At 39.5% G+C, this 26,101-nt stretch overlaps 1 protein-coding gene across 2 annotated transcripts in view; it reads left to right on the top strand.

The window, feature by feature from the left end:
• Positions 1 to 327: 327 nt before the first annotated feature.
• Positions 328 to 26,101, top strand: part of LOC124148737 (lachesin-like) — a 62,107-nt gene continuing 36,333 nt past the window's right edge. Inside the window, exon 1 of one of the 2 annotated variants that reach the window (XM_048403098.1) lies at positions 328 to 423. Coding sequence is in view for 1 of the 2 variants with exons in the window: in XM_046519995.2 (XP_046375951.1) it covers positions 13,111 to 13,153 (43 nt within the window). In the remaining variant the exon portion in view is untranslated. Of the gene's footprint in view, positions 424 to 12,876; positions 13,154 to 26,101 lie in introns of those variants that run through there. The other variant, XM_046519995.2, reaches the window with a different exon arrangement.

Below are 26,101 nucleotides of genomic sequence, written 5' to 3' on the forward strand. Positions count from 1 at the left end.
GCTGAAGTCCTGTTGTATCCCGGATGCTTATGGGGTGTCATATTAGGTTCTGTCATATGTCATTATATGTTAGTTCTTTCCTTGCAATATCAGTTTCAAATGCAATATGATATACCGAATTAGTTCTAAACGAATATTTGTTACTTGTCTGTCGTATGCACGTAACTGTGTTTTTGAAGATCTTACTTGAAGGTTTGATTGACTAATGAATTTTCTGTTTATGATCAGGAATAATTCAAACAGGCTGTTCAGTTTCCATATTAAGAACGAATTTCCAAATGCCACGTTTGTGTGTTTTGCTAAAAAGGATGTGATAAATTTCAGCAATATCACGGCGTGTCAGCTTGATGTGGGAGGGAAGCCCGAAGTGATGCAGTTTTCAAAGGTAACATCAACATTGGAGAAACCCACGAGCGGAGGCAGGTATGGTAATGACACACCCAGATACCTAAACTAATTTGTCATATTGCTTCTGGAACTACTCTTCTGTCAGATAAATACTACTTTTAACACTGCTTCCCATCTCTTGAAATTGCGTCTGTCAAACAAACCTCGCCCCAGTTCAAAACTGTCTTTTTTATGTATGTGTTCTTATTTAGATGTCATCCCTCGCGGTGGACTGATACAAGATGTCAAACTTTTTACCTAACGTATGAGAGTGCATATTTCTGAAGCTTCGAGTCACGTGTCATGTTTTACATATAATAGGTAAACATCTGTAATAATCATTTAAAAGGCTTAATGAGTGAGTAAATTGTGTAAAATCAACTTACGTCTCGTTTGTTATGTTTAAAGAGCGTCATATGGCTCTTAATCAAAAGTTGTATGATCAAGGCTACAACATTCAAGTGAGTGAGTTAGTGGGTATGGTTCTACACCGCTTTCAGCAATATTCCAGCAATATCACGGAGGAAGACACCAGAAATGGGCTTTACACATTGTACCCATGTCGGGAATTGAACCCGGGTCCTCGGCGTGACGAGCGAACGCTTTAACCACTAGGCTACCCGACCACCCCTACAACATTCAAGGCCTCACCAGAGCTTTCAAAACGGGGTATGCTAGACATGTGGAGGATATTTCCAAATTTGACGCATCAGTGACAGACATGATCTCCGATGCAATTCCCGATTTTGACTTGGACCCTGAATTTTCAGGTACATAATTGACTTGCCTTTGCTTTTAACGTATGTCACCGATGGGACAGGATGCGCTCACCCTTTTGCGAACACCTGGTATCAACACTATTTTTTTTTTATTTTCGTATTGACTCTGCATTTGGTGGCGATTTCTTATGATTATGGAAATGTTTTTCGTCACGTTTTATTTTACATCATAGTAAAAATGCCATCCCTTAAGAGAATCAAATCTAACTGAGAAATCCTTCTGAGTGAAGGATGAAGTGAAGGATGCGTGGGTTCTTAATAAAGAAAACAGACATAGACACACCTATTCCCTCGTTTTTGTCCATCATTTTGAGTGTAGATGTCATGGTATTTACGATCTGAACAAAAGTACAAGTACACAGAAAACACATATTGCCTCGACAGAGGGACAGTGACAGTGACGTTTGTGTTAATATGCCATGGCGCGCAGAAACGAGAGGTTATATGAATATACACAGCATATAGAGCGCGATCTTGGTTATTTTCCATATCTACCCGCTATGTTGCTCGGAGTAGGTGAGTAGGATCACAGGTTCACCTGACGCGACATCCAATGTGAGACGGGGCGGTCGGGTAGCCTAGTGGTTAAAGCGTTCGCTCGTCACGCCGCACACCCGGGTTCGATTCCCGACATGGGTACAACGTGTGAAGCCCATTTCTGGTGTCCCCCGCCGTGATATTGCTGGAATATTGCTAAAAGCGGCGTAAAACCACACTCTCTCATTCAATGAGAGACAGAATATGTCTTCGAGCATTCCCCCAAGGAGGAACCACTGTGCATTTTTGAATTTATTACCACACAGCATGTCCAGCGAAACATTTTATGTTCCCTTGTTTTTTTAATTTCAATTCATTTACCTCTGCCACATTTGTGAAGGGTCTCATTGCTGGGTCAGGATATGCTTTTTTTCGCGAACACCTGGTGTCACCACAATTTGAAAATAATTCATAAACACATGCTTTGTGATATACATATACTCGGAATCGTACAATGGACCCTTATGGAGACTATGATAATGGGTGGATAAGGATCTTTTATTTGTAAAACCAGAGGCAAACATTTCTTTAAGTAATTTCTGAAACAATTAAATTGGATTAATAAAACATGAGATGAGCAATGTGTTCGATGAGACATCATAAACCAACAGTTATTAAGTGTTATCCGCCATGGCATAACCGCCAACTTGATATGGGGGAAAATCCCAAGTCGGAGATGGAAGAAAGAAACAACATCGATGTCCTGTGGACACATCAATCAAGTGAGCTGAGAGGCAAGGACTAAATCATTGAATTGCAGCGCACATGTCACCGTAACGACATCAGTATTGATAGAAGCGTGAATTCCGGTTCAGTCCTGAGACAACCGATGCTTAGCCTGATCTGTGTAATTTGGTTGCAACGTAACAACCAGATTCAGATTTAATCACTATGAGTTGGACTGTATTGTGTTTCACTGTCCGTAATATGTGATTCTTAATGCCTTATTGCATATGTAACGCCCATGCGTTTTAAGTATCATGGAAGCGTGCACTTATTTGTAGCAATAAGTAGGTACAAATTGTATACTCTGCAGAAAAAGAAACGCAAATTCATTTTAGACATATACTTTATACATCTAATATATTACCAAGAGATGGTAGTGGATTGTTCAAAATGTTCACCCAACATTCTCATTGAACCAGGTTCCACATGGCATACATGGAACTGTACATTTTCAAGGTGATGGTCATCTGTTCTCAATATCTTGTATGGCCACCATTAAAAACCAAACCTGACTGGCATCGTCGTCCAATGGAAGCAATCAGATCCCGAAATGTGGCCCGGGGAATGGTCACCCACTCTGCCTGCAGTGCTTGTGCCAACTGTCGGAGGTCCTGTGGTTGTTGCTGAAGTGCTCGCAGTTGTTCATCCAGTGCATCCCATAAATGTTCGACTGGGATGAAATATGGAGACCTGCGGGGCCATGGCAGGAACTGGATGTTGTGATTCCTAAAAAAATGCTTTTCTCAGTCTTGCCGTGTGAGGTCAGGCGTTGTCTAATGACATCCGCCTGTTGCATAATGGGATGGACGTGTGGCCGAATGATCTCATCCGTGTAACGCTGTGCCTTTAAATCCCCTGAACTTGCACCAAGTTTGGTCTACCAGTGTAGGTGAAGGTCGCCCACATCATCACGCTGCCACCGCCATATCTGTCCATTTCGTAAACACGACGTCTATCATCCGCATGGCAAAGCATACAACGTATCTCTAAACCAAACCTGTCTCCATCTTAGTTGTGACCATACTCTGTGACCTTGACACTTTTGACGTCGCAGCCGATTATGCAGGTCCCTCGAAATGACCCCTCGAACTGGTCGTCTAGCGCGAATACCTTCAGCGCGTAAACGGTTCCTCACTGTCTGGCCTGACATCCAACGCAATCCTGGTGCTGCCGTTGTTGTAGAGGCGGTCGTGGCGGTTCTCTCCTGTTTGCAGTGGGCCGATGGCATTGTTGCATTGGGCTTCCGTCAGTAGTAGCATGTTTTCGCCGGTCACTTCCTGTGACATTGTATGGCATGGAAGTGAAAACCCAACGTTTTTTTATAGCCCAACAAGTGATGTTGCATGTTCATGTCATGTTGGTGTGTTTCGGCGCAAGAATTTACGTGCTTCTGTTTTGGCGATTTCCCCCTCTTTTCGCTACATTTCTGCAGTACCTCAATTCTTTCCACACAAGTCATACACAATACTTAGAGAAATACATTTACATCTGTTACGCCATATACCGGGGCACATAACTTCTTACCTCCTTTTATGGAATTGCCGTCATATGTTTGTGAATTCACAGAGGTAATTCCGCGAACATAGTGAGGAGAAATTCCGTGAACATAGAGGAGGAGAAATTGTGTAAACATAGTGAGGAGTAATTCCGTGAACATAGTGAGGAGAAATTCCGTGAACATAGAGGAGGAGAAATTATGTGAACATAGTGAGGGGAAATTCCGTGAACATAGTGAGGAGAAATTCCGTGAACACAGAGGAGGAGAAATTCTGTAAACATAGTAGGGAGAAATTCTGTGAACACAGTGAGGGGAAATTCCGTGAACACAGTGAGGAGAAAATCCGTAAACATAGTGAGGAGAAATTCCGTGAACATAAAGAAGGAGTAATTCTGTAAACATAGTGAGGAGAAATTCCGTAAACGTAGTGAGGAGAAATTCCGTGAACATAGAGAGGAGAAATTCCGTGAACATAGTGAGGAGAAATTCCGAAAACATAGAGAGGAGAAATTCCGTGAACATAGTGAGGAGAAATTCCGTAAACATAGAGAGGAGAAATTCCGTGAACATAGTGAGGAGAAATTCCGTAAACATAGATGAGGAGAAATTCCGTAAACATACTGAGGAGAAATTCCGTAAACATAGATGAGGAGAAATTCCGTGAACATACTGAGGAGAAATTCCGTGAACATAGTGAGGAGAAATTCCGTGAACATAGTGAGGAGAAATTCTGTAAACATAGTGAGGAGAAATTCCGTAAACGTAGTGAGGAGAAATTCCGTGAACATAGAGAGGAGAAATTCCGTGAACATAGTGAGGAGAAATTCCGAAAACATAGAGAGGAGAAATTCCGTGAACATAGTGAGGAGAAATTCCGTAAACATAGAGAGGAGAAATTCCGTGAACATAGTGAGGAGAAATTCCGTAAACATAGATGAGGTGAAATTCCGTAAACATACTGAGGAGAAATTCCGTAAACATAGATGAGGAGAAATTCCGTGAACATACTGAGGAGAAATTCCGTGAACATAGTGAGGAGAAATTCCGTGAACATAGTGAGGAGAAATTCCGTGAACATAGTGAGGAGAAATTCCGTGACCATAGATGAGGAGAAATTCCGTGAACATGCCACATATATTCCGCAAAATAACGATAAGGTAATACCAATATCGCACCACAGTAAATCTGCGAACTTGATCACATCGCTTGAAACAGAACCTCACTTGCATTTCTAAGACTCTAGGTTGATTAAAAGATAATTCATTTAACCTGTAAACCTATTCATTAACAATTCATGTAAGTTGTGGGCATAATCATTTATTCATCTTTGTACATGGTGCGTTTGTTTAAAGCAGCTCTCACACTTTGCCGAGGTGGTTGCCGAGCTCTCCCGAGCCTAACTCGGTTAGGACTCGGGAAGAGACTACATATATACGTGTATCATACGAATACGCTACGATTGTGTTACGAGCCCCATATGAGTCCAATAGGAATCTAATAGGAGTCTATAAAGAGTTGCATACGAGCACGACGATGTCGATACGAGCTGTACGAGTTTGGTCAGCTTGGGTCAATACTCGGGACGCAACTCGGCAAAGTGTGAGAGCCCCTTTAAGGGACTGGAGCTTGGCATCTACAACCAGATAGTGACTGGTGATACCATACTTAAACTACATGTGTATAACTGTTCAATACATTCAAGCCCCGATGATGTCGTGAGATCAAACGTTTGAAGAGCTGAGGTTTGCAATGTGTGACATGGTTGAACGTGTGTCACATTTTGTACAGAACATATATTGATAGGCAAATCTGTCTATATATTTAAGAAATACAGGACGAGTGGGAGTTGTATATCGTAATTTTTTTAATTTGAAGTTTACACGATATACAGCTTTTCCATTGGACGACAGGTTGGTCACACGACCGCAAAATTCGTTCATAAGTATTTTTTTCTTGAAATGACGTAAACACTGACGGACTACTTCCACATTCCTGGGGAAACCCCAGGGAATTCCCTGGCACGAATACAAACAGAAGCGTTCTTTCTGAACATGTCGACCCTTTAATCTTGAACTCAGCATTTCAATATACATTGAGAAACGTCAGAGAGTTTGATTGCATGATTGTTCACGAATATCTTTGCTACGAGGCCTCCTGATGAAAAAAACGAAGACATGCACTTCCAAACTATCGAAGTATCGAATTGATCCGTGTCCAGGCTCACAGTGACTGTCTACAGCAATCTATGAATTTACTTTAGTGTCTGTTTGACACGTCTTTAATCACCTTTCAATGATCGGCCAGTTAATCAATGATGTCTAAAACATGTAACCGCCACAGGTTCATTAACAACTTAACGTCTTAAAATAGTGATATAAACAAATTATAAGAAGTATTGGAGTATGAACCTTCATTGAGTGGGGGCCAAACTGTATGAAGCTCCGACGTTCATACAGTTTGGCCCTCAATCTTTGAAGGTTCATACTCCAGTCACAAAGTGAAAGTCAATTCTTAAATAAAACACTGCAGGGAGAATAAACGATGAGGAGCGCAGACCTGAGTGGTTTATTCTCCCTGCAGTGTTATATTGTACGAGGGGCGGTCGGGTAGCCTAGTGGTTAAAGCGTTCGCTCGTCACGCCGAAGACCCGGGTTCGATTCCCGACATGGGTAAAATGTGTGAAGCCCATTTGTGGTGTCCCCCGCCGTGATATTGCTGGAATATTGCAAAAAGCGGCGTAAAATCATATTCACTCACCCATTTATTGTACGATAAACAATTACCCCGAGTCGTTTATTTTATATATGCGATAACATTATTTACAGTCTCTTTAAGAATGAGGGGCACGGGTGGCCCAGTCTTCTAAGGTGCCGCGATTCGCAGAGTGGGCACGCCAGAAACCTATGATTGTGGGTTCGAATCCCGGTTCGCCCCGATTATGTTTCTAGGTTTGTCAGCACCATACCCGTGCTCGTGGGTTTCACCGAAGTGGTAAACGTCTGAGACCTGCATCACTTCGGGCTTTCCTCCCACATTAAGCTGACACGCCGCGATATAACTGGAATACTGTTAAAAGCGGCGATAAACCTAACTCACTCACTCACTCTTTCAGAATGATGATGAAATGTACAAACTTTAAAAATATTTTACCAAATATTAATACTGATGACTCCCTGAATAGAATCCGACCTCGGAAATGTCGGACATGTCCATTTTACGAACAGGTGAATTAAACTCCCCGCTTATTCCCACAATCTCCCCGTCGATTATCTGTACCTTTTCCTCCTAATACGGAATGCCATATCTCTCACACTTTGGGATGCGATAGTTCGGCCACTGCGTTTATCTGCGTAACCCAGCTACATATATGGGGAACAACTTACTAGAAACTTTCCTCTAAGAAACACACGCTTTGTTCTTCATTTTACTTTGCGACTTATCGAGAAGCTATCTTATATGTAAAGATAGGCCATCCACATTGAAATAATATATTATCATTGCTTGTTCGAAGACTTCGTACATTAGAAGTTTGTTCGTTTGTTGTTTAACGCCGCACTCAGCAATTTTTCAGCTACATGTATGTGGCGGCGGTTTGTAAATAATCGAATCTGGGCCACACAATCCAGTGATCACAGGCACCACAGGTAACGGTCAATTGGGATACGATGACATGAATCAACTAAATCAGCGAGCCTGACCACCAAATGCCGTTAGTCACCTCTTTCGACAAGCATGGTTTGCTGAAGATAAATTCTCAACTGGATCTTCGCGGGTTAGAAGTATGGGATTCTTGCAATGCGATTATATCTGAGAATGCATTCATGAGATGTCTAGCTACATTTACAACGGAATCTCAACATGTATTATATATTAACAAGTAAATGCCGAGGAAACTTAAATTGCATCTCGTTCTTAGTTTTGTAGTGTATACATTTGGAAATAATTGAATTCTCATGTTCTAAGCGTGAATTAGAATTCCTACAGTTATTTGTTGTTAATTCTTTTGACCTTCCGTTTATAAATAAAGTGTTTCAATAGAATGAAGCAGTGTATTAGTAGAATTGAGCAGTGTATTCGTAGAGTGAAACAGTTATTCTTCGAATGAAGCAGTGTATTGTAAAATGAAGCAGTGTATTGGTAAAATGGTAGAATAAAGCTGTGTATTAGTTGAATGAAGCAATGTATTAGTAGAATGAAGCAATGTATTAGTGTTTACATTGGAAATAATTAAATTCTCGAGTTCCAAGAGTGAATTAGAATTCCTACAGTTATTTGTTGTTAATTCGTTTGACCTTCCGTTTACAAATAAAGTGTTTCAGTAGAACTAAGCAATGTATAGGTAGAATGAAGCAATGTATTCGTAGAATGAAGCAATGTTTTGGTAGAATGAAGCAGAGTATTCGTAGAGAGAAGCAACGTATTTATTTGTAGAATGAAGCAGTGTATTCGTAGAGTGAAGCAACGTATCTATTTGTAGAATGAAGCAGAGTATTCGTAGAATGAAGCAATGTATTGGTAGAATGAAGCAGTGTAATAGTAGTATAAAGCAATATTTTGTAGAATGAAGCAGTGTATTGTAGAATGTAGCAGTGTATTCGTAGAATGAAGCAACGTATTAGTAGAATGAAGCAATGTTAAGTAGAATGAAGCACTGTATTGTATAATGAAGCAGTGTATTCGTAGAATGAAGCAATATATTGGTAAAATGAAGCAGTGTATTGGTAGAATGAAACAATGTATTGGTAGAATGAAGCAATGTATTGGTAGAATGAAGCAGTGTATTCGTAGAATGAAGCAGCGTATTTATTTGTAGAATGAAACAGTGTATTCGTAGAGTGAAGCAACGTATTCATTTGTAGAATGAAGCAGAGTATTCGTAGAATGAAGCAATGTATTGGTAGAATGAAACAGTGTAATAGTAGTATGAAGCAATATTTTGTAGAATGAAGCAGTGTATTGTAGAATGTAGCAGTGTATTCGTAGAATGAAGCAATGTATTAGTAAAATGAAGAAGTATAATAGTAGAATGAAGCAGTGTTTTGGTAGAATGAAGCAGTGTATCGTAAAATGAAGTAATGTCATGGTAGAACTAAGCAATGTATTGGTAGAATATAGCAGTGTATAAGTTGAATGAAGCAGTGTCTAAGTAGACAAAAGCCATTTATTTGTAGAATGAAGCAATATATTGGTAGAATGAAGCAGTGTATTTGTAGAATGAAGTGGTATATTAGTAGAACTAAGCAGAGTATTCGTATAATAAAGCAATGTATTAGTAGAATGAAGCAGTGTATTCGTCGAATGAAGCAGTCTTTTGGTAAAATGAAGCAGTGTATTGGTAGAATGAAGCAGTGTATTTGACGAAGCAATGTATTAGTGTTTACATTCGGAAATAATGGTACTTGTTGTTACCCTGTCTGGCGCTCGGCGTCAAGGGCCTAAAACAAGGACTGGTCGGTTCGGAGTCAGTATACTGTGTCTGAGTGAGATATTCATGTTAAACTGCGGCACGGTATCTCAGTGGGTAGCACTATAAATCGGCATCAGTCCGGAGTAGTACAAGCAGCCACACACACGTGCATGCACCTCGCTATATAAGCGCAATAATCTTGGACGCGACGTTAAACCCCGTTTCACCACCTCATTTGTAAATAATTGAATTCTAATATTTCGAGCATGAATTTGAATTAAAAAAAAAAAGTTGTTTGTTCGTTTGACCCTCCGTTTACAAATAAAGTGTTTCAGTAGCATGAAGCAGTGATTTTGTAGAATGAAGCAATGTTTTAGTAGAATGAAGCAATGTATTGGTAGAATGAAGCAGTGTATTAGTAGAATGAAGCAGTGTATGCGTAGAACTAAGCAATGTATTCAATTTGGTAGAATGAAGCAGTTTATTAGTAGAATGAAGCAATATATTAGTAGAACTAAGCAATGTATTGATAGAATGAAGCGGTGAATTAGTTGAAGTAAGCAATGTATTGGTAGAATAAAGCAGTGTATTCGTAAAACTATGCAATATATTCAATTTGGTAGAATGAAGCAGTGTATTAGTAGAATGAAGCAATGTATGAGTAGAATGAAGCAATGTATGAGTAGAATGAAGCAATGTATTAGTAGAACTAAGCAATGTATAGGTAAAATGAAGCAGTGTTTGGTAGAATGAAGCAGTGTGTTAGTAGAACTGAGCAATGTATTAGTAGAACTAAGCAGTGTAGCAATGTATGAGTAGAACTAAGCAGTGCATTTGTAAAACTGAGCAGTGTGTTCGTGGAATAAAGCAGTGTATTAACAGAACTAAACAATGTATTTGTAGAATGAAGCAATGTATTGGTAGAATGAAGCAATGTATTCATAGATTGAAGCAGTGTATTCATATAACTGAGCAATGTATTGGTAGGAGGGAGCAGTGTATAAGTAGAACTAATCAATGTATTAGTAGAATGGACCAGTGTGTCAGTAGAACGAAGATATGTAGTAGTATTACTAAGCAATGTATTGGTAGAAAGAAACAGTGTATTAGTAAAACGAAGCAATGTATTGGTAGAATGAAGCAGCGTATTAGTAGAACGAAGCAATGTATTGGTCGAAAGATGCAGTGTATTCGTAGAATGAAGCAGTGTATTCGTAGAATGAAGCAGTGCTCCAACAGAAATGAGATAATTAAAAGGTTAAAGACAATGTCCTTGTTTAAGCTTTCAACTGCCATATAGATTGATGTGTACATAATACTATCCGTCACCAGTCATTTTAGACACCTTATCCCCATTTCTCTATACTTTGTTTGACAGACATTGATTATTTTACCAGAAAAGAAATTTGATAGGATGAAAACAATTAAAAGAATTGTGATAAGAAGACATGGTCTCTTATAAAAGACCAGCCGTGTCATCGTCTTCGCGATCAAAGACGATGTTATTTAACTGTTGATACCTTGAAATAGAATTAGACCGTTATTGATCTGTATATTTGCGTAAGGATATCATATGAAGTTTCTTTTTTCAATGAATAAATGTATAAATTTCACACCAGCCTGTTCCAATGTCATATAATGATTTTGGATTTACTCAGTATTATCGTTTAACCATGTAAAGCAACTTACGGTATGTTTGTTTTCTATATTGATTTTTCATCATATATCTATTTCTGCTCATGGCGTATCACTGTATACCTGCAACCTTTGTTGAGGAAGCTGGACACACGATAGCGATACAGACCCTGAACGGTAGTTACGTCAACACATATTCAATATCTGGTTCGGAATTGAATCTGAATTCGGTTATGTTGCATAAACTTTCTCCATGGTTAAATAGACGTTGGGTTGATTTAAAAGATTTGAGAAAATAAAATAATCTTGTACATATTTAGCTCCTACTATGTCTAGAGAACGCAGGTAATAGCCCAACCTATATGATGCCATGTCAGGTGAAATGTTACGGATAACGACGATCCATAACACACAGGTCTATTCAGATCAGTTGAGATGAGGAATATTCATGCTTTGAGTAACATAGCATACAAAAGAGTAACTGGAATATGCTTCTTCTTCCTGTATAACAAAATACAAACCCTTTGCGGTTGAGGATTCCTTATCTACTTTATGAGGACATTAGTTCTCATGTCATCTACCGTGTATTGAATGTCAACATTCAGTAATTTACACATGTATGGTATTTTAAACTTTTTTGATCACTTAAACAAAGCAGTTAATCGATTAAATTCATGTCACATATATGTCAGAGCTGTTTGAGTGACTCTATTGTGAATGTCAGCAATTGAATCGATTCAATCATTTGTAACGTAGTTTGTTTTTTCATTGAAAATATAAAGATGGACTGATTTAAATCCATTAAATATTTCTTGTATTTTAATTATGTATGTATTTTCTTCCACCATGTTAAATGTAAGCTGTCGAATCTGTTCCCATATTTAAATGGTTTAAATGTTTCCATCACCTCACAAATACAATGGATAAATAAATTCTGTATTAAATAAACATGTGCATCTGAATATAGGGTCCGCTTTACAATCTAGAAAATGCAAAAAGAAAGTATAGAGTTAATTTTTTCCTCGACTTATTTAAGGCCTTACACAAATACATCTGCTTTCTTCACCATGTAACGAATACGAGCAATGTATGGGCTCTGTGTTTTCAGGATTATTTTCAACTATCTCTCAAAATGAGAAATAATAAATATACATAATTTAGTCGATATGGCTGTTGAGAAGGTCATAGTATTATGTTTAATGGTAATGTTCATTAACTTAGAGAGAAAATAACTTCTCAGATATTCATCCCAGAAGAAACGACATAAAAGAATCATTTGTCTACCATACATCCGATCTTACATTTATCGTGTCCATAACTAGTACTTACATAGTTTTTACATAATTAATTGCAATAATTGTTTCCTCTAAAATGAGACACAAAAACTGTAAACGAAAACCGAAAACTAAATTGATGTAATGGCACGACTCAGGAATTTCCTGACAAGAAAATTTAATCTCCGATGAGAGGTAAATGAAAATCGATAAAAGATCGTGGTACAACAATCCGACCTACGGCAGCCGACAATGAAGCCTACCAGCCACAACCCGAGGATCAAACCCAGAAATAAAAGGCGAATGGCCCAGCCAATTATTCCCCGGCGTTAATGATGTCGAGGAGATGAGAATCGAAATGAAAAAGTTCATACAAGTACTTCCAGACACTTTGTAACGATACTCCGGACAATTTGCAAAATGCTTCTACCAGCGGCGGTGTTTATGAGGGGAATTCTTTTCTTAATGTTGGCAGCGTGTGTCGTCTTTCCCCCTAATATGCCTATCAGTGAGGGGTGTTAAGATGCATTAGGATGTACATGGCATTCACAGCGGCAGATCAAGCTATCAGTACCACTGGAAGTAGAACCAAATCGAGAATTCTGATTGGTCAATGGATGTATCCATGTTATTTAAAGGAGATTCTGCTCAGGATTGCTTTATTGTGTGTCATGTGTTAATACCAAATGTCGGATCACTGGTTCGGTGGGACACTTCCCTGTGTCTGCCTGCAGGATACATTCAGACTCGTAACCCTGGATTAAGTCTGCCAGGAACCTTTTAGGAAGTCATGTTTTTATAACGAAGATATATCCGGATTATGATTCATTGAATGACACAATACTCAACCCAGGCACAGTGACAAACATGTTCCTGTTCATGCTTTTGTACGCTCACATTCCTGTATCGGGTAAGCATAACTTTTTTCAATCTTTCATAAATGTTGAGAATAGCTAGGTTAAAATCGATAAGATTCTGAACCATTGTTGAAGTAATGTTTTGAATGCGTATTGATTGTATGACAATAGTGTAAGCATTTGTCTTGGCCACAATAAATCTTCACAGTACTTTTGAGTTAAAATATGTTCTTGGAGTAACAGTAACAAGTCATCAATCCACCTTTCGTTGTAGTTAGTTGTATATCATTGCACCAAATTAAAATGTATTCATTTTTTATTCATTACTTTTGTACAAAAGTGTATATGCAATGTTCTTTATTTGAAGAAAATAAAGAGAAGTAGAAGTATATATGTAGTGTAGATGCTAATGTTCGAGAAACGTCCTATTTAGAATGTGTTAGATTCACAATAGGAGTTAGCCCCGCGACGCGTGTGTTGTCCACTCTTGTAATCTTGACGCCGTTTTTGCCACCCTATGAGTTTAATCTTTTAAAGTTGACATCCATGTATCGATTGGCCATGTCCTCACAGAGCGAGCCGCCGTTTTTCATATAAATAAGAACCTTTGAATAGATTGCCGAGATTTCAGCTAAGCAATATAGCTTTATTACTTGTCATAAACTCAAGCATGACAGCAAACAGACCCGCATTACCTTCACACTTATCATGGCTTTTGAGAAACGCAGATTTTAATTCTATAACATTCTGGTGCTTTCTTATTGAAGTTTTGAACTCAGTAGTGTGTCTGAGTGGGTTCTCTGAGAAACCAGCAAAAAGTCGTAAAACTGAAGTTATTTCACTGCCTTAGATGGGAAACAGGGAGACGTTTAGAGATAAGTGGGTTAGAATATTGATTTTTACTGAAGCATATGATATAATCAAGAAGTGAAAATAAACATCCGCTGCAGTTAATTAATGGCGCTAATGAAAGTGAAGTCATAAACAACTTTTTTTATTTTTCATCCTTTTGTCAGAGTTGTAACATTGATATTGATATAGATTGTAAAATTTGAGAGCGAAGTCGGCTATGCATTTCAATCCCATCTTAAGAACCAGTGCCATCATTTGATTGAACTATATCTTGAAAATCGTTTATGATATCATTCCTCTGACATCTCATGTCTTGGCTTGTAAAGAATAAGTTGTTCTTTTTATTTCCTTTCCTATTTTAAACATAAACACGTTTCAATGATGAGCTGATTTAATTACACAAATAATTCACAATTGGCGACCTGTTTTTAAAGCCTTGTTTGACATCCTGAAAGTTTCTTCTGTTTGGTGTGAGTGTGGTCATTAGCACTGATTGATGTAAAATGTAAGATGTAAGACCATGCTCGCACGGGAATAAGTACCAGTTGATCTTGATTAAGAGGGCTTTGTTCTTTGAAGCAATATTTAATCAGTTTACCATCATTCCTTGCTCCGTCTCACTGGATGACACACATCAGATGAGGACCAATTCTGTGTGACATTCCTCTGAACACTTTGTGTTATCATCAAGCCTTGCCCAACCATGAGTGACAAGAAACCATTGGCAAAGATCCCGCGCATGTTAAAGAACTAGCAGGTTTGTTCATGGAATCTTATAAACCGTGTTAACCAAGAAGCGCCGGATCTGATTGAATCAAAGATTAGATTTTCTTGCTCTCTCAACCCTCCCATTTCCATACATTCTCATGTGCCACCACTTTCAGATTTTGAGTTCGCTCAGTGTCAATACAGACGCCCTTTGGGTTCAGGTAATAATTAATTTACGTGCTTACTGGGCATGCCTCCGATTGCTCCGTTTAAAAACTATGATTTTCAAAAGGATTATTCTTCGGTCATTTTAAGTAGTGGTGTCGAAGTGAGATGATTGGATTAGTATTGATGAAGAAGTGGAGAAACCAGGATCTGTCTTGCATCAGGGTGATCACTATCTTTTTGCCTCCGTTCCTATTTTGGCACATCGTGGTCAGGTTATAATTTGCCCGCGCTGATGAGAAGCTTTTTGCCTCCTCAAAATTATGTTAGACAATACCTGACGTCCTGGACATCACTGCCTACCATGGCAAACTTTGAATGATTTTCTGCCTAGGTAGCTTCGTGTACAGAATCTTGTCTTGGCGTGTAACAAATATTGTCTATAGAATTGACAGGAAATCTGCAACTGCTCAGTGTCAGAAAGGGCAGCCCCCTCGGCTGCATGTCTGGACATGATAAGGTTCTGAACAATAGCAAAGTGTGTTCTTAACATATGTTTTTTTTGTTATGTTTAACAGATAAAAGTAAATAATACGGTTTATACTAACTGTGTACAACGTTCATGAGAGAGAGAGAGAGAGAGAGAGAGAGAGAGAGAGAGAGAGAGAGAGAGAGAATGGGGTATGTGGGTGTGTGGGTGTGGGTGTTTTGTGTCGGGGGGGTGGGTGGGTGGGTAGGGGGGGGGGGGGGGGGGGGCGTCGTGTGTAACTTAGTAACTTACTAGTCGGTGCAGTATTGATAGTTATGTATTCACAGACCAAAACATACTAATCTTTATAAAATATCATATTTCAGTAAACACAATACCCTAAACGCACTTTAGATTTGATCTGTGAGGTTGATTACACTTCAACCTACGTTGAACAGGACATCGGTGAAATACACAGTCTCGTTATTGCCAGACACTGATTTTGAAATGATATAATTGCATAATCTCAGATAAAAATACACACACTAATTTAATTCTTAAAATAATCAAAGTTCAGAACTTTCACTCACTGAAGTTACTTTAGAAACCACTTATGAAGTCACTTGTGTCATATTGCTTTCACGTCTCAATACAATGAACAGCCACACTTATAATATTGTGCCAAGTCATTGGAAACACATGCATATTGCAAAACCCATATCGAAACGATTTGGTCAAAGAGCATTGAGTAAAGAGGCACTGTATCAATGTATTTGCATATTTAATGTATCGCGATACTAAGTTTATCGGATTGATAATCGCATCAGTGAGTGAGTGAGTGAGTGAGTAAGTGAGTGAGTGGATGGGTGGTTGGGTGGTTGAGTGAGTGAGTGAGTGAGTGAGTGAGTGAGTGAGTGAGTGAGTGAGTGAGTGAGTGAGTGAGTGAGTTAGTTAGTTAGTTAGTTAGTTAGTTAGTTAGTTAGTTAGTTAGTTAGTTAGTTAGTTAGTGAGTGAGCGAGTGTCAGCTTGATGTTGGAGGAAATATAAATCGTCAATGCCTGAGGTTGCATAAGGCGTAAAAGGCAACGTAGCGGTTAAAATTATATAAATGCATCATTGAATATCAGTCATGACACAAGGTGTTCGGAAAAGGGTAAACCTGGCCTGTCTTTACCGGTAGCACCTACCAGTCACACAAAACACGAAGTTATGCAGTCTTCGTGAAACCCAAGAGTACGAGAATGGTGCTAATAAACCTAGAACAATATCAAGGTGAATCTGGGATTCGAACTCACTATCATAGGATTCTGACCCGCCAAAGAGGCGCAACTCTGCACAACGAATTGTGGCCAATAGGACGACAGGACCAACAGTGCCCACTTCCTTCAACGAGACATGATTGTAGATTCAATGAAGCTTCATCTGTACTGTATAAACACATGGTTTTACCACTGACCAGGATTTTCCTGTTCATCAGGATGTCTTCAGAATGAAAACAATTCTATGTAGAGACACACTGTCTGTAGGATTAGTAGTTTGTTTTGTTTGTTTGTTGTTTATTCGTGCTATATGACGGCGGTCTGTAAATAATCGAGTCTGGACCAGACAATCCAGTGATTGACATCATGAACATCGATCTACGCAATTGGCATCGATGACATGCATCAACCAAGTCAACGCGCATGACCACCCGATCCCATTAGTCGCCTTTTACGACAAGCATAGTGGCCTTTTACGACAAGCATGGGTTGCTGAAGACCTATTCTACCCCGGATCTTCACGGGTGAGGATTAGTAGTGATCAAAGTTTGATGAAATGATAAAAGATATATTCTCAGCAAAACATCAAAATCAATATTAAGTCCATAACGAAAACACGATATACACAATATACGAATTCTTAAAACCCATATGATAGAGTATGAATATGTTCTGCCAATAATGTTAATGAGTGACTTGGGTCTATAGCTTCATTGAACAGTGTTATGAACTACCGTATTCGACATAATAAGCGCCCAGGGCGCTCTCAAAATTAGAAATAGGGGGCTCTTATTAGAATATATATTTTTGAGTTCAAAGAGCGTAAATTTCGTGGTTTATGCTGAAATGTTTATAAATGGTTATATTTTTCCAGAATTTAATTGCCCATAATTAAGGGTGCATATAACAAACGTATTATGCACGAATAAATAGCCTTGTGTACATTTATCAATCGGAAGGGGTGCTAAGTAGGATTGTTCACTAGCCAGTATATTAACAAATATCGCCGTGGGCGCTTATTAGAGCGGGGCGCTTATTACGTCGAATACGGTATATGTTAAGGTGTGTCAGCAGATATGGAAGGAAAGCCCAAAATGATGCTGGGCTTAGGCGTTTATCACTTTGGTGAAACCCACGAGCATGGGTATTGTGCTGAAGAATCTAGAAACAAAGGGCGAATCTGGCATGACTAGGGGAGATAACTCTGCAAAGCGAATTGCGGCCACCCGTGTCATTGTTTGTGCAGGAACACTTCACTGTGTTTAAACCGACATTTGAGTAGTTCCCTATTGCGTCTAAACATTTCGTCAATACATGGATAATGGATAATTTCTGAACCGTATTATGAAATATATCTACATATTATGTACTTGTCTGGAATTATTAATATAACTCATTGCAGCAATATTGTTATTTGGCTAAACATGTGTTGAAGTAATACATAATTATTGCTTTACTGATACTTTACAGTAAATTTCACATTTTGAATGTAAAAAAATGGTACTTGCTGTTACCTCCGCATTATAAGGATATAACAAGGACTGGTCTGCTCGGAGTCAGTATACTGTATCTGAGTGGGGTATCCGTGTTAAACTACCGCATGGTATATCACTGGGCTAGCAATATTAAACTGGCATAAGTCCTGACTGGTACAAGCAGCCAGACCCACATGAGTGCACGTCGCTGTTTAAGTGAACTAATCTTGAACGCGACTTTAAACCCCATTTCACTATCTCACACTTGAGGGGCCTCGTGGTTAAAGCGTTCGCTCGTCACGCCGAAGACCCGGGTTCGATTCCCGACATGGGTAAAATGTGTGAAGCCCATTTCTGGTGTCACCCGCCGTGATATTGCTGGAATATTGCTAAAAGCGGCGTAAAACGATACTCACTCACTCACTCACTCACTCACACTTGAATTTTTTACTTAACAGAATGACTTTATCCAAGATCCTTGTCAATATTAAATTTAAATAAGCAACAAGAGTCCAAATAATATTAGGGCCTGTTTTTTATATGAACTGATTCCTCCCTGTCCAATAAAGGCGCGTCAGCTTACACAATTACCGTGTGTATTAAGTATGCATAAAGTAAACTACGGTTAAAACGAACACGCTTATAACGAACTTATTTTTTTGGTCCCGACATTTTGCTGTAGTTATGCTGTATATATGCTTATAACGAACAACGGTTATAACGAACTAAAATAAGTGGTCCCTTTGAGTTCGTTAAAACCGTAGTTTACTGTAGTATTTCTTTGGAGACGTCACCTACAGCAAGGAAACAATCACGACTTTCCAAATGGCAGTCGTCCACGCGTGACGTCATGTCAACAAAACAACCATACTCTGTTGGTACATTATACGGAGTCGATACCACAGAGCCACATTAACAGCACAGTCAATTCCAGGGTTGAGGCTAACTGGTAACCGTAACAGGGCTGTTGGTCCCGACATTTTGCTGTAGTTATGCTGTATATATGCTTATAACGAACAACGGTTATAACGAACTAAAATTAGTAGTCCGTTTGAGTTCGTTATAACCGTACTTTACTGACTTTTAGTTTGTGACGTTTTGAGGCTGTATAGCTGGCAATGCAAAAGAAACAAATATCTAGTATTCGTTCTTTTCGCATATAAAAAAACTTCACAACTTAATCATATTTTGAGCCAACAGGCTAATAAACGTATATTGCAAAGAGACATCAATATTGACAGAAGTTCCAACTTTCACCATTATGGCAATTTTTCATTTTAAAGAAGTTAGGTTGTTACCATGGCAACACATTGGACTTGATTGACACTGATAATGTTTGGAGCTGATACATAAAACAGTTTAGGGTGGGACTTAACTGGCCTTTTATCCCAGTTCACAAAATGCCTGGTTTGTTAATGGCAATTTGTGTCTATCTGTCCATTTTCCGAAAATGTTTGATGTCTGATGTTCACTAGCATATGCCATTCATCAAACACTTTGTGGTCCATTCCTCTTGTCTTTCTCTTTCGCCCTGTGCGCCGATGTCTCGTCGTGTGATGTGAGATGGAGAAGAGTTGGGTTTTGTTGAAATGAACAGATGCAGAAACATTTGCCCCAAACCATCATTACTCGGTCTTCAGGAAAACAGCCAACTTCCCAGAAACCATTTCTGACTAATATTAGTAGGCAGGATGAAGTTTGAGTTATAAGTATATTTTTTTTATATTTACTTGAGTATCACAATCTACCTTTGAAAGTCTAATAAGCTGCCCACTGGGATTCTTGTAATAATGTATTCCTACGTGGCTAGTTATCATACACAAATGTATATGTACATGATCAGCTATAAACATCGGTATTGGAGTTTCTAGGAGCATCTTAAAGGGTCATCTTCGTGATCTAGTGGAACCTTATGAGCCAGGAATGTATAGTATCACGTCTTGAACTGGTTTGGGAAACCATTGAATGTGAGACTTTGCCATACCCATTAAGGCATCTCAAATACTTTATCAGTCTTGGAACAACTACTTTACGTCTTCAAGCCTTTGGGTACCGCTCGATGACATTCTCTAATCTGCTATGCGTTCAAACCCAAGATGAATAATGATTTAGCGATCGAGGAATTTCTCCAAGACAACCTTTTAAGAAGACACACATGGCATAATACTTTACACGACATTACCTAAATCGGGTTTGTCACATAAAGTTACGGTTATATAATAGAATAGGATATGTTACATGTAACCCATGGTATATACGTGTAAACAACAGTTATTCCCCAATAAGAATGGTCTAGAATCTCTCGTACCTTTCAATATTTACTCCGTTATTTATATTAAAAAAAACATTTTCTGAAGACAAAAAGAAAGAAGAATTTTTGGATTTCCAGATGTGATGGGGTAATCAACAAAACAACACGGAAATAACTATGAGTCTTTGTTACAAGTCTTTCAGTTTGAAGATATATACATTTGTCGAGGTGGTGCCAACAGTAAACTAAATGGTATCTAGATTTTCGAGTAGCAAACATTAAGTAACAAATGTTCTATTTGGGAATAACACTTTCTCAGTAAAATAAAGATGCTCATACTTTTTTTGGTTGAGTCCCGTCCGTTAAATTTGGGATAAGACTTTCTCAGTAAGTCCGGGATTCGAACCCACACTGCCAGAATGAGGCACCTAATCGACAGCGCACAAAGTCGGCGATCTAACCACCCAGCCACCGAGGCTTCCACAAAGAACATGTTATCCTAAATATAACATTTGTTACATTTTACCACTTTCCCAATGGCAACGTGTGTTCATAGCTTTCGGCCATGGGAGTCGTGACAATCAACACTTGTCAGAGGGGTACACAAAGTACGTGATCTAGACTACCAGTTGTCGGACTTTCATTTGTGTGGAAGCCTCGGTGGCTGAGTGGGTTAGATCGCTGACTTCTGAGTGCTGGCGATTAGGTGCCCCACTCTGGCAGTGTGGGTTCGAATCCCGGACGGGATCCAAATATTACGAGAATCTGTACTGAGAAAGTGTTATCCAAAATGTAACATTTATGTAACATTTGTTACATTTGACCACTTTCTAAATGCCAACGAGTGTTTGAAAACAAAGTAATCTTCGAGTACAGCATGAGGAATCATTCGCTATCTTTGACTACTGGCATCCGCGGATTCCGCGATGATACATCTGGTGTTGGGGGATTAACGGCGTCCCCTCTCGCCTATATACTTATGGAGACAACTATAGGTATATGGTTTCAAGCGACCTTTCATCGATGCATAGTAGGGACCGCCTCCGTGGTCTAGTGGTAGAGCGTCCGCCCGGAGAGCGGAAGGTCCGGGGTTCGATCCCCGACCGCGTCATACCAAAAGACGTTAAAAGATGGTACTTGTTGTTATCCTGTCTGGCGCTGGGCATTAAGGGGCTAAAACAAGGACTGGTCGGCTCGGAGTCAGTATACTGTGTCCGAGTGGGGTATTCATGTTAAACTGCGGCATGGTATCTCAGTGGGCTAGAACTATAAATCGGCATCAGTCCGGACTAGTACAAGCAGCCACACAAACACAAGCGTGCATGCACGTGGCTATATAAGTGCAATAATCTTGGACGCGACGTTAAACCCCATTTCACCTCACCTCGATGCATAGTAGTATTAACTAAATGACATGATCTCCGTTTCGTGATTGTGTTTCGGTGGAGGTTATTTTATTTGTCGATTCCATTATGTCTTCCCTCTGTTTACCTAGGGAATAGTATTGGGGTGCTGGCTGTGACATTTGTTTCAAATCCCTCAAAACACCTCTTTGTCTATCTCCTAGTTCACATTCTATGACGTATATCAATCTACCAGCTAATGATTTCCCTAATTACACGGAGACAAGGGCCAAGTTTTACACATGGTATTAATTAAAGCGCAGACATTGGCACCAGGCCGTGGGGTATAACTCTCTTTTATTTATTGTGAGTCATGATCATTATACAGAATAGAAGTAATTCTAAAACCGGACCTCATTTCTTGTTAAGAATAGAATTCGGCTTAGGCATTGAATATTAATGGTTTTAACGATTTTACAGCTGAACATTGAATATGAAAAACTAAAACTCCTTAAAATACTTGTAAAAACGTTTTACCTGATGTCATAAACGATATGAGTAGAAAATACAATCTCTAAAAAGAGTAAATCACCTGACAAAATTAGTAATGATGTATTTTTGCATCAATGAATGATGAACGTGCACATGTTAGCAAGTCGCTAGAAACACGGTCTAATCGATGTTCAGCGTCATTGAAACAAATTTAATAATGCCCGGCTAGGCTTAATAAGCCGTGAGAGTATAATCATTTGACAGTAATAACTGACTTTGAAAATACCATTACTGTTAAGGGAATGATAGATTTTCAACTTGACTTGCTTAATGTGGACGAATGTATCGGAATAGAAGTGATGTCTGTCATGCTCGAGTTCAGTCAGCCATGCAGATAGGGGCGGGTTCAACATGTTTTCTTGATGCGGCTGCTGAAGGTGATGTAGCCTCTCTTTTCCTTAAGGTTTTTATCGTCTACGTTGCCGATTTAGAAGTTGCCGATTGAGAAGTCAGTGCTTTTAAAAAACCGCATAAGGTCAAAAATGTATTTTGGACACACCGTGGTCAGGAGTTTGACTTGTTACAATAATACATGCTTTTGTCTTAATTCAGTCTTATGATCTGTCTATTGAAGTCTAGTTAGTTCATGTATTTTGCACAGATGGATACAGCTAATCTGCCCTGCGTATAGTGAGTGAGTGAGTATGGTTTTACGCCGCTTTTAGCAATATTCCAGCAATATCACGGCGGGGGACACCGGAAATGGGCTTCACACATTGTACCCATGTCGGGAATAGAACCCGGGTCTTTGGCGTGACGAGCGAACGCTTTAACCACTAGGCTACCCGACCGCCCCTGCCCTGTGTATAAGTTCAAGTAAATGTCATTTGATATAATCGTTTTCGGTATTTAAGTTCAACTATCTCATTTTGTAAATATAACACAATGTGTTTTGTCAGAAAATCAGGATACCATTATTACTATTTTCTATGGAAAAGGGCTTTATGTTTTCTCTCTATATAAATATACTAGATGAAAAAAGTAACTGTGCTTAATAAAATTGAGTGAAAACATATTTTTTGGAAATTTAATTTTATGTTTCAAATCAAATTCACGAAGACTTTAAGGTCGCGATTCTAAATTTGCACGTCCATGTTCATGCACACAGCGTGTCCATGTTTGTGTGTTTGTAGAGTTGGTTTGTTTGTCGTTTAACGCCGCAGTCAGCAATATTCCCGCTATATAATCGAGTAAATAATCTAGTCTGGACCAGACAAGCCAGTGATTAGTATCATGAGCATCGATCCACGCATTTTGGATCGATGACATGCATTAACCAAGCGAGCCGTGTTTGCAGGGAGCATGATACTTACACACGTGTTTTTCTTAATCGGAACAGCAGGTGCTCATAAAACACCTTTGTTTAACCGTCAATATAAATTGTCAATGCAAGAGGGTGACCAGTCTTGATTGTCCCACGAAACAGATTACAATTGGCGTAAAGGGCAAACTAGCTGCGAAAATTACATCAATGCTTTAGCGATGCCACGACTTGGTTAAAAATCAACGTCTACGAGCCATTGGTATGCTGCAATCAGGATATGTTTTCAGACATTTTATCAAAACATATCATCAAAACACAATAGTATTTCTTTGGAGACGTCATCTACAGCAAGGAAACAATCACGACTTTCAAAATGGCGGTCGTCCACACGTGACGTCATGTCAACAAAACAACCATACTCTGTTGGTACATTATACGGAATCGATACCACCGAGCCACATTAACAGCATCGTCAGTTCCCGGGTTGAGGCCAACTAGTAACCGTAACAGGACTGTAAGCAACTATTTCAGGGAGTACATTCTGCAAGTGTCTACAGGCGTCCAGAAGAACGTTTATGCGACGCTTGCGTTACTCAACGTCTTTAGTTGCACGTGTTGAAACATTTATTTTAGGCAGCATAACATTTCTTCACCAGACCATAGAACATTCTGGGATGAGATTGAACGACGCATACCACAGGACCAGAACTAGCCGGTAATGCTAGCTCATTTGGGCCAATCTTTTGTTGACGTTTCGAACAACATCCCCAAGCCTGTTTTCAATCATCTGGTGTCTTCAATTCGCCGCCGCCGCCTCGCCTGTATCAACGCCATGCCCGATATTGACATTGTTAATTGAGTTGTAACACCAAACCTCTTTTAGGGCTTGTCAGAAATGCCACGACTGACACCCGAACAACGCGAGTAGGCCCCGGGTATGATATAGATGGGAGCCACACATGCCCACATTCTTAGAACTTTTGGCTGCTCCCTTGTTGCTGTAATTAACCCGATGCAACGTTACAGACAGACCGGGCAGACATCAGGCAGGCCAAGAACAGGCAGACCCATGGTAACTACGCCCAATGAAGTCGGGTACAAGCGTACTTAGCATCTCCGGTATCGATTCCTGACAGTGACATCATCAGCGGCGAATGCAGTGGTCAGGCGACTCAGGGCTCATGGAATTAGGGCTTAACAGCTTGCAGAGGACAGTTATTGACAGCGGCGTCAGGGATTGAGATGGGCTCGGATTGTACGTCGTTGGCAGCGACGTGACTGGCAGAGGGTCGTGTTCACTGCTGAAAGGCGGATCTGTCTGTGCAGATCGGATAGAAGACAGCGTGTTTACCACCGAAGGGGAGAACGAACGGCGGCATATTACGTTCAGGAGGACATGCCGTATGACGGAGGGGAAGTTATGGTGTGAGGAGGAATTTGTGGACAGAGCAGAACACGGGTGACATTCTTCGTCCGATTGTCCGGCTTGCTGAACATCAACGTCTTCGCGTCGTGGGTATGCTGCAATCAGGAATGACACGAAACGAAGTTTTCAGACATTTTAATGCTAATCAAAACACAATAGTATCTCTTTGAAGACGTTATCTACTGCAGGGAAATAATCACGACTTTCCAGGGGGCGGTCGTCCCTGCGTGTCGTCATGTCAACAAGACAACCATATTCGGTTGGTGCATCTACGGAATCAATACCATGGCCCCAGAGCCACATTAAAAGCACGGACAGTTCAAGGGTTGAGACCAATTGGTAAAAGAACCGCCAAAAACGGTTCGACGGGGCACAATGGGCAAGGGTCTTCAGGCATCCAGAGTAATGTTTTAGCGACGTTTACTCAACGTCTTTAGTGTGGGAGTGGAAGTGTAAGATATAGCGTGGCATTAAAAATGCAAATGTTACATTCCATAAATGCCTTTGTAGTTTCAACATATCGATTGCCGGTTGACACTCCGTTTGAATATGTACGTGATCTATAACATACTCTAATTGTTATGACGGATGCAAAGAACAAAATGTCAGTGGGCGTGGTATGTGTTTTTTAGTCTGTTCTAAAAAGTACATCGGCCTAGCAACAGGGTTGCTGCGGTAATCGAGTATCTTCACCAGATTCTCAAAACTCAACAAGGTTGATAAGTGGAATCGATAATATGGATCCAAGGTATATGTATGTTTGGACAAATCATTATGTACGCCAATGTGGACAATGTAGAAGTTGAAATATTGTAGATTTCAGTAAATTATAGATTCACTCTTTGGGGTCTTGGTACGGCCTTCTTCATTTCAATGCTAGTTTACTTGAAGATCTAGGGGCCTTAGTGTCAATGATGTGAATATGTACTAGCACTCAAGGCCATCGCTGCTGGAAAAAAGGTGTGATTAAACTTTCCGTGGATTATGGTGGGTGAATAATATCAGGTAATATGATTTGTATAATATTTTCCAGTAATAACAGTTCTACTGGAAAATAATTGTGTATAACTTCCCAGATATAATAGCGGGTAACGATACCAGGTAAAAGGTTAAGTCAATACTTTTCCAGGAGTAAATGAGTGTGATCAGTTTTCAAGAATTTTGCATACGGTTGAGATGAAAACTAATACTCATTACGTAAATAACGAGTACATTGGATCTATACCCTCTGGTCTGA

This window comes from Haliotis rufescens, unplaced genomic scaffold, assembly GCF_023055435.1.
Source record: "Haliotis rufescens isolate VD_foot unplaced genomic scaffold, xgHalRufe1.0.p SCAF_3, whole genome shotgun sequence".
Classification (NCBI taxonomy): domain Eukaryota; kingdom Metazoa; phylum Mollusca; class Gastropoda; order Lepetellida; family Haliotidae; genus Haliotis; species Haliotis rufescens.